The sequence below is a fragment of the Epargyreus clarus genome, unplaced genomic scaffold (assembly GCF_041222505.1).
Source record: "Epargyreus clarus isolate Ecla_fem2 unplaced genomic scaffold, WU_Ecla_fem_2.2 ptg000031l, whole genome shotgun sequence".
Lineage (NCBI taxonomy): Eukaryota > Metazoa > Arthropoda > Insecta > Lepidoptera > Hesperiidae > Epargyreus > Epargyreus clarus.
Genome location: NW_027332236.1, coordinates 5,893,135 through 5,914,530, shown reverse-complemented (window position 1 = coordinate 5,914,530; position 21,396 = coordinate 5,893,135). Strand labels below are relative to the sequence as shown.

The window sequence follows — 21,396 nt, the reverse complement described above, 5'->3', positions numbered from 1 at the left end:
AAAGCCTACATAGACATACCACAATTACCACCATTTAGTTATTCGATACTTCATTTCCAACAAAAAATATAATTATAACATCAATCTCAATAAATAGTATTTACTCGCGTAGTATTGATTCCAAAAAATATTAAACATAAAAATTGATGCAAACATTAGCATTATTATTTCAATTGTTCTTGTACAACAGTTCAAGTTTTCTTTATCTCATAGAAGTGCCGTATGGCCAATTTCAGTGAACACTCCCACAAGCATCTGTTTAAACTTGTTCGACTTTGAGAATATTTTCCAATAACTAGCAATTTAAAGTTTTCCAGTATTCCCCAACTTTTATTGAACCACGGACCACATGACATTTTTATTAATTAAGATCTGAACATACGAATATAATTCATATATTTTTCGCCATCGCCGCTGTGTAGAGTATTATTATTCTAATCAACAATCTGTGATCCTTAGGCCTCTGGTTGAGAACCAATGGCACAATCAAACATTTATTTCTCCTAGATACTGGCAAGTTTATATCCTACAACATCAATAGATTTCGCTAGTACACATCAACAACAATTATTAATTTTTATTTACAATAAAAAATGGCATAGACAACAGTCTTCATAGATACATACATAAATATATAACAGCAAAGTCTAAAATTGAATCGTATGTACACAAATTAGGGGATGTCCGCAAACATATGTACTAGAATATATTGCACTTTAGAATGAAAATAACGTAAGTGAAAATACCATGCACTGTTCGGGCTACCTGCGAAAACTGATTTACATATATGGCGACCATGTCATTCTTCAGGAATCGCACGCATATATAATCATGATTACATATATACACGGGCGGCAGGAACTACTTACCATTAGGTTGACGACATTTTTATATACTACGTCGGTCTTATATAAAACAAACAAAAGTTGTTATTTTATTTCCGCTCGACCCGCTCCACTCAACATCAACAACAACAATTTACGGCAACTGCTTGAAAGTTATTGTTGCATTATAAAGTATGTCGCATTTTATGTTTTTTACTCAAAACAGTTATCCTATTTTTGTAGTTACGTTATTATTATTCTAAAGGTGCGAAATATCAAATTATGACAATTTAAATAGGTTTTAATCGCACAAAAAATCGAATTGCATTTGATACTTAGCGTCATGTACATATGTAAGCGTATACAAATCTGATATGACACTGTAAATTCGAACATTGTATAAAGAACTCTATTAGGCTACTATATGTACTTCAACCGAGTGTGATTAGTTCAAATTATTATGATGCCTTTCTGATAGTAATACCTCAGATCATAAAAACAATTTAAGATTTCCAAATTGTGAATTCAACAAAACCTAAAAAAAGATATGAAATTACGTAACAATTTATCTGTTATGAGAACAAAATGACATAATAGGACTATTATTACTTTAATGTGCTTAAACATAATAATAATCCATGAACAACTTATAATATCAGATATCCCGTACAACGGTAACGATAACATCTTGATTTTAAGAACTGAGGTCAAATAAATAGTCAACACATTGTTGTTAAAAGTCAACACAATTTGTGACAAACAGAAACAATTATAGCTGTATAAAGTGTGAGAATACCACTAACATACATGAATAACAATTCCATACTTATTATACAGGATGTGACAAGATACAATTTAAGAACTGAAACTCTATATTATATCTACTCGTAAGTATGTACCTATTAGAGATTAAAAACTAAAAAACATTGGAAGAGAAACAAAATTCATTTACTTTGAAAATAATCTAGGATTTCAGTTTTCAAATTTATTTTTATACACACCCTGTGTATTGCATTATGCGATATCACATTGCGTTATTTTGTGACAACAGATAGACACCATTCCGCACACTTGATGCATATAGAGAAAACTAACTTTGAACATATAACAATCAAATATAATAATATAGGTTCATAGTACGATCTATGTATCGGTTGATTCAGTTTTTAATAATAATGATATAACATTTGCAAAATGCAACTATTTCATATCTGATTTGATTTAAAATAAAAATATTAATAAGGTATTTTTTCTTATCGCGCGGGTTTGTGAATTAAATTACTGTGTATCACACCATGCATTCATGTCTTACACGTGACAGGAAAAGTATCTATGAAACGATACAAAGTGTGAGACACGCATGCAAACAAACCCGCGTGACAGGAAAAAGTCCCAAAAATTAACAGGCAAAATATTGCATTTCTTTCATATGCGTCAAGTATGCATATAAAATTATACACATAATTGAATAATAGATTTAAACAAAACATTATTTAGAATCTGAGCAAAAATCTGCACGTACATAAATATACAATAGACACGGTTCTACGACAGACGGTATACTTATACTCGTAGCAAATGATTCAATGTACAACAATACAACACAACAACTAAATCTAAACAACAAGCTCAATAAAAGCTAAAGAAATGGCATTCAAAGGCCGGCCACACTCGCCAGACATTGTCTCGTCTAAACATAATGGATTCATACTGTTGTTGAATAAGATATTTCACTCTTAAATCATGCAAGTTAAACCAGAACATAGCAGCGATTAACACTGGTGATATAAGCCGGAAGTATTTTACTCAATTTAACGTAATTGGTTTGCTTATATGATGAATACTGTATGTATGAGTAATTTGTTAGGATTCTTAAGCTGTGAGACAATATCCAACGTGTAGCCAGCCTAACATCACTCGGTAAATTAGGGTCACCGCTCACTGTTGTCTCAGTCCGATTAATATATTGATTTCAAATGAAACTGAAATGGACGATTGGATGAAAATAAATCTGTCAATTTACTGTTCATAGATCTATAACGCTTCAAATATAATTCTTGTCTATGCCTATGTATATCTGTCTACATCTGCAAGATCTTAACACGACAGCAATACTGTTATAAAAAACATCTGACACACCCAGAAGTTTCATATTTGCTTAGGTTGAGAATCGAACATGGAACACTTACAGCATGGAACACTTCAATGAGCTACTGAGTCACCATCCTTCAACGTTTCATTTCAACCCAATCATTATCAAGACGTAAACCAAATAAGCAATGACCCATTCGAAGACCTTATATTACAAAAATATTTCTCCTTACGCTACTAGGATCATCGACTGATTGTCTAATGTTATACTATAAAAATGTGAATAATTATATTTCAAACTAATAAATAACTATCAAAAGTTCCGTTTCAAAAGTTGTATATCTTTACAGTTTAGTGATCGCGCGAACAGTCGACTATAGACTAAGTTTATTGCACAATATACAAAGCTGTATTATTAGTCGACCCGGCATGAAATTTGCTTTCTCACTCCTGTGGACACCTGTTGCCATATAGTAAAGGTGTTACTTGATAATCCCGGATAGTTTGCTACTCTAGAGGATTACGACTGTAAGAACGACGGAGATATTCACTGTGTATTGTTTTTTTCTTTATAATATATACTGCCGCCAATGGATATCTGTAATCAACTCCAGATAGGGTCAGATATTCTACTGAGTCGGCCACAGCAGTGCCACACAGTGGCGGTGATACCGCCGGAGTGGAACCACGAATGGTTTTACCACCTTCAGTTCTACACTTTTATTCAAATTAATGGAAAATTGGATTTGAATCAAATTGGATTAATGCGAGTTATGCAGCGTATCAAAAATCAAACGATATAAACTATAATAGAGTAATATTTTGCGAGCATTAAAATTCCAAATTTCATGCCGGGATCGGTATATAACGGTACTTTTAAGCAAACATTTCAAAACTTCACATAAATAAATTTTGTAATAATTGCCCAATGATTTGTATTAAGAGCAGATTCACCTTACATCCGATATTTCATTGATGGAATATTTTATCGGATAACGAACGAAAGAACGGGTCAGTCAGTCTAGTCAGTTTCCATAGATTGTTACTAACATCATACTCTATGTAGACGTGTTCATATTTCATTTAAACGAATAGTGGTGTTTGATATCATTTTATATACACAAAATTACCAAGATAGAAAATTTTATTCCACCATTTTAAACGACATATTCGTCCTTTAAAAAGAGGAGTGTGATCAGTTACATTGTTTAACTTTATTACCGAATGACGTTTCAGTAGAACATACTTCTTTGTTCATAAGATTTTACTAACGGTTATTTTAAGTTCAAAAGCTTTAAAATCTTTGCTTAAAAATACACTTATTAGGCAATCAATCGACCGAATACGCCTATCGCCGATACTGAGAATACTTACAAAGTTAGGCTCATCTGTGGGGTCAACAACACCTCGCGTTATAACTTCACTATAAACAATATGCTGATCAATTTGTTTAGACAATAAGGACAGGTTACTAGCTTGATATGAGTTAATTAGTTCAGTCGTAAGTCGGACATCGGGAAGCACCTAAACAAATCAATCAACTGTATGCAAGATTTAGATACTCGGCAAATACGGACGAATAGACGCGAATACGTATTCGCTACTCGCCAAGAAGTATTTTGTTTTAAGATTTTTGCACGAACCAAATGATTATGCATCTTTATTCGTGCGCGGCGTTAACATATTTGTCATTATTCGGCAAATTATTCGGGAGTATCTAAATGTTGCCTTATTGTATTACAACACCGTTGTGTGCTATGCACGTTACTATAAACACCTAATACGTAGACGTTGTAATCATATAGACTCCAAATTGCCCTTCTCAATAACATGTAAATCAATTAAGTCTCATTTAAATTACATCTATCTGCCAATACGTAAACTTTGGATTTTTTTAATTAGAATTAATTTCAAATTTCTATTTAAAAACACCTTTTAAATGCCATAATAAGATAATAATTTACCTTGCATTTATGTAATTATAATAGTATGTAAATAACAATAAGTATGGAAATTAAAATAAATTCAAATTGCATTTTATAGATAACATTTTAAATCTATAAATTAATTATTTCTTTTACAAGTTACGCATTTTTATTCCTTACGATATAGCGTATATTTTCCGAGCCCGAGAGCGATATACGTTGCATACGACAGCGAGTTCACACAGTTATCCTTAAAACATATCAGGAGTCTATATCATTACTACATCTACGACCTAATAGAACATCTATGACGTGCGAACTACTTAACTAGCTACGATTTCGCAGAGATCATTTCTTCTTAACTGTGGAGCTGCTCGCACAACTACTCGAACGGGTTTGAACGCCATCTTTCTTCAGTAAACTCACACCGAACGCCGGACACTTCTTTCTTAGCGCTTTTATTTTGTACAACTTGTTACCCTGAGAATTATTCGTCTCTTCGTAGTTATCCGGTGTGACGTCAGCGGTTATGATCGAGTTGGAGACACAGTCCATCGGCTCAGGGCTTTTCGATTTATCCCTTTTCCGTCTAAATCTGAAGGGAGAGTCGAGAGAATCCGCTGAAATATTAGTCACGTTCGTGTCACTCGAAGACAGATCTTGGGTCGATTCGAGGCCACTCTTCGGTACGTTATTCTTCGGCAATTTCTTCCTCGAATTCGAGTTCGAACGAACTATTAATTTCTTCCTGCCATTCGCGTTCGTCGGCGTGACTTTTCCCGTAACGGTTTTCAGATTCGGTTCTGACGGGAGCCGGTTCTTACCATTCAAGTGACAATTTTCTGTCAAAGCGGAGAGTGTTGACGTCACGTTGTTTAACGTTGTCACGACGGGCGTTTCGTTCGTCGTGATCTTCGTCACGCTGATCGCTTTACGAGTGAAGGTTTTTATTGGGCTAGCACCGTGGGTATAACCTAAGGGCGCGCGAGCTAAATTAGCCCTTTGACCGTGGAAGCTGTTCTTACCTGTGAACGCTGTTTTACCACCGATAGATAGCTTATTGGCTTGCGAGTTGGCACTTCTCGTTGGCGGGAATGTTGACGTCTTCGAAGCATAATGCGATTTCAACGCGGAGTTCATTAACCGGGGTTGTGGCTTCAGATTCGTATTGTTCGCGTTTCGTATGTTGTTTGTGGGTAGCATGTAGTTCATTTTGGGTGCGAATACCGTCTTCGTGGTCGGTATCATAGGTGTGGGCGTGGTCTTGTACTTGCCGATGACTGCGGTTACATTGTTCTCGGAGTCGGCCTCGTTCGCGTTTAGCGCGTTGGCGTTGTCCAGCTGAAACAAGAAAAATAGATATCGTATTACATATTCCACATAACTACTATAATGGCTGATGCTTTTTGTTAGTTTATTTGATTATGTGTTTTTTTTTATATATAATATAAGAGTAGCAGACGAGCATGCAGTCCACTTGATGGTAAGTGGCTACTGCCGCCCATGGACATCTGTAATCAACCCCAGATAGGATTACATATTCCTACCTGAGGTTGGCCACAGATGCGCCGCTACCCCTGAGGACTAAGCTGGAACGCCTCGGAAAAGTCTGTCTCCCTTACCACACCCTTCAAACCGGAACACAGCAGCGCTTAACACTGCTGTTATTAGGTAGAAATAGGTGTGGAGGTGGTGCCGCCGGAGCCGAACCACAAAGGGTTCTGCCACCTTTCAATCAATGTGTATCTAATAATCTATGACTCGGGCAACACGTCCTATAAGAATCCGCAAATGATTAGGTGAGTATTACGTCATATGACATAATTTAATACTATCCTGGTAAGCCTTTTTGTTGCGTTGCACCAGAGTCTGCAGAGACCCCGGTATTTTTCCCGTTATGACGGATTTATGGTAATTTTGGCAGCAAATCGTTATAAATGCCGTGCGACGTAATTTAGCACTTACCTTATTAGCGTTCTTATTGCTGTGCAGTATAGTCTGCAAAGAGACAGGTTTCTCATCGTTCTCCGCTCTGAGGATGATCTGCGGCGGTTCCGGCGGTAGATCGCTGTAGATGCCGCGCGTGAAAACTGGGAACGATGTGATGTTGTGACGTCGACGATACGCCTCGCCCTCAGCGTGCATTCGGGCTTGGACGCTGAAAATTAAACAATATTATTCATTTAGTATTAGTAGATTTTTCATTATTTATTTTGAATTAATACTACATTTTAAAGTAATGTAGTTCGACCATTTTAGTATTTAATTTTAAGCCATTGGGAAAAGAGATTCATTTTATATCAATTTCATTAATTTAAATTTAAACAGTAAAAATACTTTTTCAAAACTAATACAATCTTACATTAAAATTTAACATATAAAATGAAATCACAGATCGACGATCCACTTTTTATTCATTCGCATAGATAAGAAAATAATATACTAAATTAATAAAACAACCATTAAAAGTATCGAAAATCATTTACAAAATGCTATAAAATCACAAGATTTTAAGGAAATCTAAGTAAGAAGTCCTTACTTCTCCAGAAACCACTGCTGATGTCCTATAACAGAGCCAGGCCGACACACTCGCAGCCACGCGATGGCCTCGCGCGCAGTGAAACCGTGGTGCTTCATCATGTAACACGCTATTAGGGTCCCCGTACGCCCTAATCCCGCTGCAAAGGAACACATAAGAAAATTTTGTCATTATGAACGGAATTAGGTAGAATTTATTAAATTACGTTTACCGAGCTATTGAGATTTTATATTGTTATTTTGTCTTCAGAAAAAATAATTAGTTCTCAAGATCTAAAAATGCGTTGGTAGAAATTTATCCGGCTCGAAGGAACAAAATTTTACTCTTCGTTTCTCAAATTTGACTTAACTTCAGCTTTTGTTCAGTTCTGAAGTAATCGTGATAGCTAAATACTGAGATATTTCGGACATGACACTCACCTTTACAATGCACTGCCACGGCACCTTTCGCAACCTCCGAGATCCGAATGAATCTGTTGACGATCAGATCCGATGGAACAGATCCGTCGACGAAGAACAACTCTCGATGTTCGAAACCATGGGACGTGAATTGCCTCGCATCATACGATTTCTTGTTCAGACGGACGATGGTAGTCACGTGGTGTGTTCTGAAGTACTCGTGGTAGTGTTCTGGGCTGTGGAGGGGGTAGCCGCGGTCGAGACGCGAGCGGTGGTGGGGGCCGGAGAACGCTAACATCTTGCCTGGTACTATCCAGTTGAGATCGCCGTTTTCCACTTTCTGGAAAACGATTGACATGTTTTTTTAGGCTTGAGTTTAAAATGACGGAACGATAATTTGAATGTGCTATTGTTGGTCATTGTAGGCTGACCAGGGAGTGAAAACAGGACTCAGCAAGGGCTAGCCGTATTTTCACAATTCGCGCCGTGGTTGTCAGAACACAGCGCAGATGTGTTGTATCTGAGCATTCTAACTATTTGTTTGTAAAAAAAATACTTCTCTAGTTATTTATAAATAACCCTTCCTTGGCAGTCGGGTAATAAAAGCTCCGATAGTCCCTTCGTACACAGAAATTATACTAAAATGAGATTAATAAGAATAAAACGGTATGTTTTGGATTGTCACTTTGATTTATAGATAACGAAATAAAATATTAACTAAAATCGTTTCCTTTTTTATTTTACTCTCATGCAGCAAAGTGTTTAACTCAGAGAATTCAACATTTACTCAAACGTCATAGGCTCAAAAAACCCACTCACCTCATAAAACAAATACTGCTCCGCGTCGAAGTGCTCAAAATCGAAGAACCTCGCGTCATGAGCCACCTTGATCCCGTGCAACACGTCCAGGAGGGATATGTCGAAGAGGGGCGGTCCGCCAGACGCATCTCGGAAGTTCAGGAGTGACCACGAACCGCTCGTTAGCTGTTTGTACACCGCCGCTGGGGACGCGCCCAGGTATATTATCTGGTAGGAGAAAAACAGAAATGTTTAGTCTATTTTCTAGTCTAGATTGTTATATTTTAGGGAGACAGGAGCTTTATAAGGTAAAAGTATTTTTATGATTTATGACGGTGATAAAGTTAGGTGTTTTTTAATAATATAGAAGAAGCAAACGAGCATGCAGTCCACCTGCTGGTAAGTGGCTACTATCGTTTATGGACATCTGTAATCAACCCCAAATAGGACTAGATATTCCTATTTGAGGCTGGCCACAAATTCGCCGCCACCCCTGAGGACTAAGAACGAAACGGAATGCCTCTGAAAAGTATGTCTCCCTTACCACACCCTTTAAACCAGAAAACAGGAGCGCTCAACACTACTGTTATTAGGTAGAAATAGGTGTAGCTGTGGTACCGCCGGAGTCGATCCAAAAAGGGTTCTACCACCTTCAAAATGAAAGTTGTTGTATTACAAACGAATTAAAAAACACCGCGCAGTTTTATAAGATTTAAACGCAATCGTTGGCTTGCATTTGCTTTTATTAACGACTTTAAGTTACACTTTACGTTATGGCTAGGAAATAGGGGATCGTAAATATCAGCTTGGTTAATTGGCAGACAGGCTGACGGCTGACGTCACATCATTTATTATACATAAAATAAAACTGTGTGAGTACCTACTATATAAACTGGAACGCCCAATATCGTATGTTGGAAAGTATAAAAATATTTTCCATTAAGATCTATACACCATTTTCGCTTCAGTGGCCGATATAAGGGATTTATATGAGAGTCTAAAAGGTGGTATAATTCTTCGTGGTTCAAATACAATGCTACCACAGCTACTGTGTTTGTCTTATCACAGTAATGTCAAGCACATATAGTGTTTGATTTGATGGTATAAAGCAGAACATACTCGTATATTAGGTGTTGTAACACTCCTCAAAAGTAACAAACGTATCTTTGATTTCTGATAGAATTCCAAGTTTAATTCGTGATGAGTACAGATGTCCATTAACGGCAATGGCCACTTACCATCAGGTTAATCACAAAAAACAACATCTAATAGACCAGAATACAAATACTTTTAGATAGTTCTCATTCAGTACTTGACCAGCACAGTTTAAACTGCGAAACTTAGTCACGGAAAGAAGCTACATAACCACCGGAGCGTATTATTAAAAAATCTAGAAAGAAACATTCATAAAAGAAAAACGAATCGCAATTTAAATAATGAAAACAGAGTACTTAGGACGGGAGCTCAAATTCTTCAGTGAAAATGTAGAGCATATAACTGGCAGAGCTTCACAATAGGTACATTGTAAGAGGCTACAGAAGTGCTTCAATTTACAATATTACCTTTTACTGAAATGTATACGTATGAATCAAATTAAAATGTCGTATCTGTGGCTATTTACAGAAATGTAATGAGTTTTCTGGAAAATGTCTTATCTAAGGATTACATTTTATTTTATTTGAATGTCCCTTTCTTATAAGTAACTTGTAGTTTCGTAGACCTACTTATTAAAATAAAAGTTCTATACATTATACTTCCACTATCATTTTAGGGTTAACTACACACTATAAGTTTAGGGTTACGTTGAAAATTGGTACGGATACTTTATGATCAAAGGCACAGTTATATGTCAAATTCATGATACCGATTATACCACCCTGAAACCCAGAGGGTTTCTGGTTCGAACCTCGGTTAGGCCTCGGTCAGGCAACCACGACAGGGAACCCTTTATTTTTATCCCATCTGTCTGTACAGGCTATCTTGGAAACGGTCCAACCGATTTTCAAGCGACCTAACAAGAACTAATGTAGGCTATTTTTTACCCTCACATACATATATTTTTGACTAGCTGACCCGGCAAACGTTGTGTTGCCATATAAATAAAAAAATCTTAAGGGTGAACAACCCTTATAACTCAGGGGTATGATTTCTATGATTCTTTTGTATGGAATAGTTAATACTGTTAACTTTTTTAATTAGGGATGACTGAGAGTGTTATAAACGTAGGAGTAGACAAATATAATCAGAAAGCTTTGAACTGCTAAGCTATCGGGAATTACACGTGTTATTGTGAGTCAACCATAAAAGATAGACATATGCTGTCGTGGGATAAGTTTTATATAATTTTAAGGAGAACATTTTCGTCATACATGATTTCTGTGTAGCTTTAACCATTTAGGTTGCACACGCGACGACAGCTTAAAAAATGGAGTAACTTCTCCCGTTTTCCCAACATTTCCCTTCACTGCTCTGCTCCTACTGATTGTAGCGTGATTAAAAGTATACTATAACCAGCTCAGGAGTATGAAAAATAATTGTACCAAGTTTCGTTAAAATCCGTCGAGTAGTTTTTGTTTCTATAGCGGTTATACATACATACAGACAGACAGACAGACAGACAAAAAATTTACTGATTGCATTTTTGGCATCAGTATCGATCCCTAATCACCCCCTGATAGTTATTTTGGAAAAATATTTCATGTACAGAATTGTCCTCTCTACAGATTTATTATAAGAATAGATAGCTGTGTTTCAAGGGAAAGCACGCGCGATGCCCCAATCGGACTCTGCCTTGGGGGAGCAGTTTTCGCTCCTCCAGCACATCTGGTGTTCACGACGGTATGCGACCACACATACCGCCGTCCTTCCCGGCGTCGCTTACTGGATGGTCGCTTACCCTTGCCGCCCGCAACCCCGGAAGCCCCCTTTTAGTCGCCTATTACGACAAGCAGGGGATACTGTAGCCTTATTCTAGTCCCGGAACTACAGCGACATTATAATAGGCCTAACAAACGAGAATACAGTTCACCTGATAGAAGTGAAAACTACCGTCATACCACACGGAACCCCGGATCGGAAATAGCTTTCTTGTTGTACAAGAATAATTTATAGCACTTACTTACTTAGTTGTTTGTAGAATGGGTGCTATTTTTAAAAATAAAAGCTGAATTATCATAGTAGACAAAATATTCTCCGGATGCTAAACGTGGTTGTTTTATATTTTATTTTACGATATATGAGTAGCACAGGATAACGTGAGTCCATCTGATAGTAAGTGGCCACTGCCACCCATGGACATCAGTAATTACCCCCAGATAGGGTTATCTTATCCTACCTGAGGCTGGCCACCGATGTGCCGCTACCCCTGAGGACTAAGCTGGAACGCCTCGGAAAAGTATGTCTTCCTTACGACGCTCTTCCAGCCAGTGGCGGTGATGCCGCCGGACTCAAACCACAAAGGGTTCTACCACCTTCAGAATATCCCAGTCATTCTCGAGTTATTCAAGACTATACAATCATTTGATGGAAACTGACTCGTTTTGATCACCATGCCGCTCATGAGTATCTATATTCAAAGTGATCGGAATCAAGTATCTAGGTTAAATCTCAGAATTGCTACCCCCGAGGACTAAGTTTTATCCCGACGAAATTATTATACCCGTTCCCAGATATAGGAAGTGCTGGCACGTTATATTTTCCCGACTGCCAAGTAAGTATTGTGTTTTTAAAATATGTTTGTTGTCTAATTAAAAAAAAAACGGTTTTTTTAGTAAATAAATATTAGATCGCATTGATAGATACACACGTTATTCATAATTAAATATAGGTAAAAATATTATTAGTAACGAACAGAACATATATTTTGATAAAAACAATTTGATAGCTTGGATATTTTTCATACATTCGTAAAATAACGTAACGTTACAGAAACTCTGTGATTGTCAATAATTTGTAACTATTTCAATTTTGAAGGTGGTAGAACCCTTTGTGGTTCGACTCCGGCGGCACCACCGCCACACCTATTTCTGCCTTATAACAGCAGTGCTAGGCGCTGCTGTGTTCCGGTTTGAAGGGTGTGGTAAGGGAGACAGACTTTTCCGAGGCGTTCCAGCTTAGTCCACAGGGGTAGCGGAGCATCTGTGGCCGACCTCAGGTAGGAATATCTAATCCTATCTGGGGTTGATTACAGATGTCCATGGGCGGCAGTAGCCACTTACCATCAGGTGGACTGCATGCTCGTCTGCTACTCTTATATTATAAAAAAAAAAAAAATATTGTTTCCGAGTGGCGTAACAAAACGTCCAAGGTGTTTCAGCTGACGAATGAGCGTAATCCGTCAGCCGGTCGATAGATGATTAGGTGTGGACCGAACACATCTGTTTGCGGTTAGGGTTGGCGATTGGAAAAACACATCGCTAGAACAGCCAGAATCGACGGTTTTTGGCTAAATATTTTTGGAAGTGAAAATGAGTGTACTAGTCCTAAATCTAGATAATTAGAAATAAGTGATGTTTGAGTTTTATCTTCGTAAAATTCAGCTTGTTAAATTGATAATATTTAATATTTATTTACTTTGTCAAGAATAGGATACTTAAAAAGTTAATTTTCATTTGTTACCTATTTTGATTTTCATTAGGTCTTTACAAACCCGTGACTATTCCAGATCCCTGAATTGAATGTAGAGAATCCCGAAATTCCGGGATTAGAAAAGGTAACCGGGGTAAATTTACTAAATAGGGTCCAAGGTGCAGGATTTGTGTCCTCGGGAAGGGAGTGGGAGCTAATCTACGAAATTTTGATATTTATAATTAAACTAGCTAAGTGGATCTCAGACTTCTAACCGGAGGCCCTTTTTTGTTTACGAGGGGGGAAACCTTCAAAAGATAACCAGTGTCGTGGGTGCGATTTTTATCGCACTAAAACCCCTAAAATCTCTAACGGAACGCAACCGGAGTCCTCTGAACGTGTTGCCCCTTCAGGCTCCGGCCAGGTGAGCCCAGGCGCTCTTCACACCGTGTGCTGTATACGACGGTATGCGACCACACATACCGCCATCCTTCCCGGCGTCGCTTGCTGGACGGGCCAAGCTCCCACTCATGCCACCTGCAATCCCGGAAGCCCCCTTTTAGTCGCCCCCTACGACAGGCAGGGGATACCGTAGACCTATTCTGATCCCGGTACTTCAGGGACACCGCGCCAAATCAGAGGTCTTCCGCGTCAATGACCATTTTCGTTGAGTGATACTTACAGGCTTAAGATCTAGGGTAGGGTAGGCCTCTTCAACGTCCATGATATATTTCGTATTATAAATTGAAGTAGCAAAGGAATCACTCCATCTGATGGTAAGTGGTAATTGCTTCTCAAGGTCATCCTACATTCGCGAAAATCTACCTGAGGTCGAGTACATTACGTTGTGAATGCATTGATATTTTTAAGGTCTAAATTATACGATCATATTATGGTTCTTTATCTCAATACAGAACAGCGCTTAACATTGCTGTTATAATGCAGCAATAAATGTGGCGGTGGTATTGTCGCAGTCTAACTACAAAGACTTACCTTCTGTTAATGACAGACACATGACAGCCCTGGACTTTACCAAAGTACCAACAATAGCAATAGGTATGCTATTACCGTGACCTTTCCACTGATGTGCGGATTAAATAAATCCGTCGGTCTTTCATGGAAATAAATGCCACGGATTAAAATATTCTTTCATATATATTTTTTCTTTAGAACTCACTTCCATTACGTCTTCGTAACCTTAGAATGAAGGACTGATGTAGTCATTGTAAATGTGAAACCTTTTACTCCAAATCCAGATGGGATATGAGAGGGGTTCACTTAGAATATCTAACAAAGCAGGTACTTATTTATATTTCTGCCTTACAATAGCAGAACTTACTTGCGCTGCTGTTTTCCGTTTTATAAAGGGGTGGTAAAGGAGACATACTTATCCGAGGCGTTCCAATTTAGTCCTCAGGGGTAGCGACACATCTGTTACTAACCTGGGACATCTGTAATCAACCCCAGTTAAGGACTCAACTGGGGTTGATTACAGATATCCATGGGCGGCAGTAGCCACTTATCATCAGGTGGACTGGGTGCTCCTTCACTCCGCCAATTCTTTATTATAAAAAATGTAACAATTACCGCCCATGGACGTTTCTAACCAACTTTAAAGGCAATAGGTAACTATCTTCTAATTATTAATTACTTTGGAAGGCAAAAATTTACATGATTTATTACTACTAGTTAGTTCTTAGTTACGACAAAATGCTAAACAGTTCGCAAGTCTACTCACAAAAATGAATTCGGTCGTATCAGTGGATTTATGAAACGATTCTAAAAGGACAGATCTGAGATTCATTGACCTTTCGCCTCCGATGATGCGCCCTGACCTTTGCATCGATGCGCGGAATCCATCCAAAGTTACTTGTCACCCCTCGTATATACAATGCCAATGGAAAAAGACTAAATAGCCATGATTCCGATAACTATAGCGGGATTGAAAACCATTTTTATCGATATCTATACTAATATTATAAAGAGGACAACTTTGTTTTTTTGTTTGATTGTATTATTGAATGAATAGGCTCAAAAACTACTGGACCGATTTTAAAAATTCTTTCAAAATTCGAAAGCTACATTATCCACGAGTAACATAGGCTATATTTTATATGAAATATATTTGATAAATAGATGAGGCGGTATAAAGTTTGCCGGGTCAGCTAGTATACTATATATCGATATATACCATATCGATAAAATGACAGCAACCGTTGCAACAAAAGTAACGAATCGACATACCTACTTACAAAAGCAAATATCTAAAAACATAAATAAAACCATTCTAAATCTTAGATCTGCTACGTTTAATTCCACTATCAAGTATAACTGAAGAAAGAACGGACAAAGTGGAATTTTTTTATAAAAAATAAATTGGTAATGTGTCAAAATTTGTGTTTGTAGATCGTTTGCAACCGAAACTACTAACTCGACAACGGTAACAAACAAAATATCGATATAAGAAAACAGTCAACGATATCGATATGAAAATCTCATATCGGTTATAACCGTTTTCCGAATAACGACGAACCACGTCTAATACAGAAACTTCAACTAATCGGGGATTATTTACCCGGGATGTGTACTTACGTCACTGCTGTCTTACCGCGTGGGCGCTACGGCAACAACGTATTCCCACGCAAAAACGATTATTTAATAAAAACGAAGACTATTGGTATAAGAATAAAATGAGTCTAGTATCTTTTCGTTGATAGATCTAAACACGTCGTTATTTACTAACCGAAAGTAGAATATTTGATCATCAACTAATAAGCGAAAGTCTGCACTGACCACCAACAACGGCAACTATTGCCGACCATTGATGGCAGTCGCTGGCGCGATCTGTCGAGTGTTAAAAGCCTAGGTGGTTTATCAGAATCAGAAAATTTGAGAAATAGTTCACCACGCTTATCAAGAGCGAATTATAATTTTAAGTTGGTAGATCTCTTTGTGGTTCGACTCCGGCGGCACCACCGCCACACCTATTTCTGCCTCATAACAGCAGCGTTTAACGTTGCTGTGTTCTGGTTTGAAGGATGTTTGTAAGGGAGACATAGTTTTCCGAGGCGTTCCAGCTTAATCTTCAGGGGTAGCGGCGCATCCGTGGCCGACCTCAGGTAGGAATATCTAATCCTATCTGGGGTTGATTACAGATGTCCATGGGCGGCATTAGCCACTTACCATCAGGTGGACTGCATGCTCGTCTGCTACTCTTATATTATAAAAAAATTTTTTTTCCCCTTAAGAATATTACAAACAATACATTCTTTATTATTACGTATTTAACATGTTGCCCAGTACCCAGACACGAACACTAATAATACAACATAATTTGCATATGCATAGCAATGCTGAATTAGCGTAAGCAACATAATCAATTCAATTTTCAGGAACTGCATCATGGAATTGTTTGTGTTTACTGTTCAGTTGCGCATGTGTATGTCAACATAGTCTAGTGCAATGTACATAAAGGCCAAGATTGCTTAGCGATAGGGTTAACATTTATGTTGACTTCTACGGAAAATCCCAGAAAGAATGCCTTATCACTTTTTTATTAAAAGATATTTTTTTTTCTTTTCTGTTATTATAAGTTGTTTAGGTAACAAAAACTATAAAGATCTTCGTTACGCTATTTTTAGAACGCCATATTTGTTTGAACAACTGACTCGATTAATAATATGATATTTGCTTGCAGGAATATTGGTAAATATTAATGATTATAAAAATATTTTCTTCGAAATTTGCTCATGATCATGATGGCGCATACACTTCACTAACGTCAAAACTATCAATTATTTCACAGTTGAACATGTTTTAGTCAAAATAACAATAAAGCTGATTCGGTTGACGAAGTCTATCAGATTTTACACATCTTTTGAAGTAGTATGCTGAACTTCTAGACACGAAGATTTTCATACACATTTCCTTTTGTATTTCTTTCTTTCTTTCTTTCCTTCTTTTGTTTTTATATATTTTTTAAATTCCACTCGAACCTCCAGCATATGAATTCGTATTTCATCCAACCGTGCTATTACAAAAATTACGGGACCTGTCCTCAATTTCCTTACACAGCTTGGTGTCCCTCTAAGCTGTAGAGTTGCAGGCGTGGCGTGGCGGAAAATTGAATCGTGTCTAAGAGGGCTTGGTTTGACGAGGGCCATGAATGCGTTGCACGAAGCGGTCACGTGGTACACTTTTTACAAATTTCATCTATACTACGTTTAAATTGTAATCAGATGTCAGTTAAATGGCTTATTAATTCAAGTATATCTTTCCCTGAATATTACCTATATATTTCATAAATAGGCCTATTTCTTCAATTCTCGTAAATGTTGTAAATTGCGTCTAAGGAAGCAAGCCAGGAACAGACAGTCGTAATTTCCCATGAAGTCAGCAGTGTTCACGGGACGTTAATTTTATCTGCAGTCATGAAAATGCACACATGCAACGCAATAGAAACAGGTTTATGAATACACCTAAACTTTTTTGTGAGAAGAGACATATAGGTATCCACTAGGTTTATTTGGGGGTTGGGTGGATATTCCGAAACTATTAGATTCTGACTGTCATTAGATGCTGTATAAAATATGTGATCTATTCATGAATGGTTTCGCATATGAGACATTCTAACATGTACAACGTTCCGAGAAGAGACGCATCACATAAGGCTATGAACTAATTCAAAAGGTGCTTTGAAGAATAAACACGTGTGAGCTGGAGTGGTCGCATATGTCCATTACATGGCATAGATGTCCGCAGCTCAAAATAACTAAATCTATCCGTACGAACATTGTTCTGTTTTAACTAGGAAGCACAAAGAGAAACAGGTTTACGATGCGAGCACGTAAAATTTACTTGACATTTGTACGATTTCATGCTAATATGGTACAGTAGTAATACCTAAAAATGTTTGACGAAAAATATTTCCGGGTTAATACTTAGGGCTACTTCACAAATTAGTTTGTTTCGACCTATTATAAATGATATTAAATTATAATTATATTATAGTATTCTGTTCATAATCTTCATATATAAAAATCAATTCCTGTTCGTTAGTCTCGCTCGAGTTTTACTCGAGATTCGTTGGAGCTATTTGGCTAATTTTGGTTTTAAATTATTTGTGGAAGTCCAAGGAAGGTTTAAAAGTTGAGTAAATATGAAATATATTTCATAAATAGATTCTGAGGCGGTACGAAGTTTGCCGGGTCAGCTAGTATAATATTAATTTCAAATACATTGTTTCACATCATTATGTAGAAAAGTTGAAAAAATATGATACGAACGAAAAAGGTTTAATAAAATAGGCATGGCTTGGCAATAAACAGTCGATTGAAAGATGATAAAAGGGGATCGGAAATAAATGTAGAAATGATAGCTTGTGGAATAGAAGACACGATAACGACACCAAATACACTGGACCGAGATTATTATCAAAACCGATTATGTATTGAATTTTTCAACTAAACAAAGGATATCTAGATAAGTCGATCACAGTCACTATCCCTATAAAGTGGTAGACTTGTAAAGCTTCATAAAGATAAGTTTGTCTTATCACCCCCGTTTAATTCATGTCACAGTTGTAGTGTGACCTGTTGGAGCGACTGTACGTCAGTGTGACGTAACATGGAGTGATAGGAGGCAAATATGGCGACCAAAGTCCAATGTTATAAAAGTTAATCAGTAAAGTAATGGCTTAACCAATTGGTAAAATAATACTGATATAAAATAATATAAAATAGGTTATACAGACAATTAAAACAAGGACTAAGATGAAAGAAAAGATTAGTCAATCATACAAAAGATAGCATAAGTGAAAAAGTATGAGTGGTTATTATACAAAGATAATAATTAATAATAGACGCTTTCTACGCTCACAGATCCATATTAGTATTCCCTGTGTCGTGGGTGCCATGGACACACACAATGACGGATACACAAACATCCCAACCCAGAAAAGATAGTCAAATTTATCATTCAGGTGTCTGATTGGTCAGGGGATCGAACCTGATTTCAATAGTTCATATTTATCTACATAGAGTAGGAATATTATGATGAAACACACTTGCACCTATTTCATACCGCATCAGATGAACTAACAAAGCCTAAAGTGCCTACTCCAGTTTCACGATTGACTGAAGATTCCAATTGAAACGTGTCAGAGATTTCCAGTGTTCAAATATTTCCAGTACCGGATCGAGAGTTCAGACGTTTGATTGGATCTAAGTTTGGATTCTGAATCTAATCACATTAATTGCATGGATGGAAATCTGCTTCACTTGTTCCCCAAATTATGGATTTCTAAATATTGGAAAAAGTTTCTTTCTCAAAAGTTCCGGTACAAATTACGGATTGCTAAATATAGGAAAAACCTACTCCCTCGAAAGTTTAGGACTTATATTTCGAAAGTTTAGGAATAATAAATTATATTTATGTAGGATGTAGTCGTTTGCCTTACTTTATAAACATACAGATTATGCTGCATGAAAAGTTTGTAAACTACTAATAGTTTGGGCTATTCGATACGAATTTTATCGAACTTACGAACTTAGTAGCGGCTAAAAATTTCAAATTAGTCAATTTTATTCATGCTAAATTTCGTTATAATGCGTACTTCACTCCATTAATGTTTTAAAAATATTCACAGAATTTTCTATCAAATATCTATTCGAAATAGTTACAGAAATTCAGTCTCCCTCAATTTCTAACTACCGCGCTTTAAACACAAATTAAGATATTCTACTGTGCTTAGTAAATATCTTCTAGCAAGAAAAAAAAACGATATTTAAATACTAAAAAAGCAATTCTCGTGGGCGTATAGAACGCAAGTAGGTCAGGTAATAATTACCTTTCAACTGTTCTACGAGTAGAACAAACCGTAACAAAGTTTTATGAAAGCTCATGAATATGCGAGTTTACATCTCTGAAGTTATACTTAAATCACGGCTCTACCCACTGTATATTATTGTGACAGTGATGTTAGGCTTTCGACAGACGAGGTAGGTTGAGATGAGCAGATTTTATTTGCAGATGCATGTATTTCTTTAGAACGGAAGTTCAACGACAAAAAAAAGTTCAGTATGCAGTATGCACGGTCATTTTTGCCGCGTACGTGCAAAATGTGGAATGAACTTCCTCCTGAAGTATTCCCTGACCGCTATGACATGGGGCTCTTCACACCCCTCTTGAAGAATTCTCTTCACAAAAAAATCTCTCCTTCAAAGCCGGCGATGCATTGGCGACTCTTCTGTTGTTGCAAATGTCCATAGGGGACGGTATCGCTTGGTATAAATATATGTAAAAAAAAAAGGCGTTGCAAATTATCCAGAGGTACGCTGAGTCATGCAGAAGGATGTGTGATACTATTTACCCTTTGTAAAATATTTTGTCCCTTGGGATTGTGAATCACTGCCAAACCTTCCCGCAGTACTAATAGTACCGTATACCTTTATATTATAATTATTGCATTTATTGTACCAAGTTAAAAATAAGTATCCGCGGGCACAAGAAAAGGAATGGGGTAATTTGTACTAATTTATGGTAGGCTACAGAAGATATTAAACAGAACTTTTCCTTGGAATATTAACTTTTCTTGAGCCGCAAGTTTTAGGACAAGGCGAGATATGACCTTTAATTTTGCAAATGCGTGAAGTATCGTGGATAACTTACAGGCAAAGTCGTTTATAAGAAGCGGCTATTCTTCTCTAAAGAAACTCACTTTTAGTTCTCAAGTTTTTGACGACTTTTACACATTTCTATTTATTACCTACTTTAAAAACGTCAGTTTGTAAGAGGCCTTACATACAATAAAAATCTTTCATAAAACACTGGCCTACATAGAAATATGGCATACCTCTCGGAAACAATACCGTTGACAACGAGAAAGCTTATCTTGGGAAGTACACATGTAAATATTTGCTACAACTCGGCAACTGAGCTTTGAAGGCCGCGGTTAGCGTAAAAGCTTTGAAATAAGTACTTGTAACATAAGATTAGATAAAGTTATAACTTAAGATTGTAACTTAAAATTAAATAAAAGTATTTAAGATTGTCAATATATGACTTAGCTATTGAATTAGCTGTGATCGCTTTTGCTCTTATTCTGAAATTCTCTTTAGCACACTTGAATTTTACGTACATTCAATTGAATTGCCAATTGAAATCAAAATCATCTTCCATGGTTTTCCTCTCATGAAATACTGTTTTCGCCTTTTTCATGTCACACATGCTTGTGTACACGTGCTAATCTTGTCCTG

At 36.9% G+C, this 21,396-nt stretch overlaps 1 protein-coding gene across 1 annotated transcript in view; it reads right to left on the bottom strand.

Annotated features, from left to right (window-relative positions):
• Positions 1 to 4,914: 4,914 nt before the first annotated feature.
• The window catches only part of LOC140754768 (uncharacterized), a 35,084-nt gene continuing 18,602 nt past the window's right edge, over positions 4,915 to 21,396 (bottom strand). Inside the window, exons 3-7 of the mRNA XM_073089857.1 lie at positions 8,597 to 8,803; positions 7,799 to 8,117; positions 7,380 to 7,518; positions 6,806 to 6,998; positions 4,915 to 6,181 (exon numbers count right to left, since the gene is read on the bottom strand). Of these exons, the coding sequence (XP_072945958.1) occupies positions 5,189 to 6,181; positions 6,806 to 6,998; positions 7,380 to 7,518; positions 7,799 to 8,117; positions 8,597 to 8,803 (1,851 nt within the window). The 3' untranslated portion in view covers positions 4,915 to 5,188. The remainder of the gene's footprint in view (positions 6,182 to 6,805; positions 6,999 to 7,379; positions 7,519 to 7,798; positions 8,118 to 8,596; positions 8,804 to 21,396) is intronic.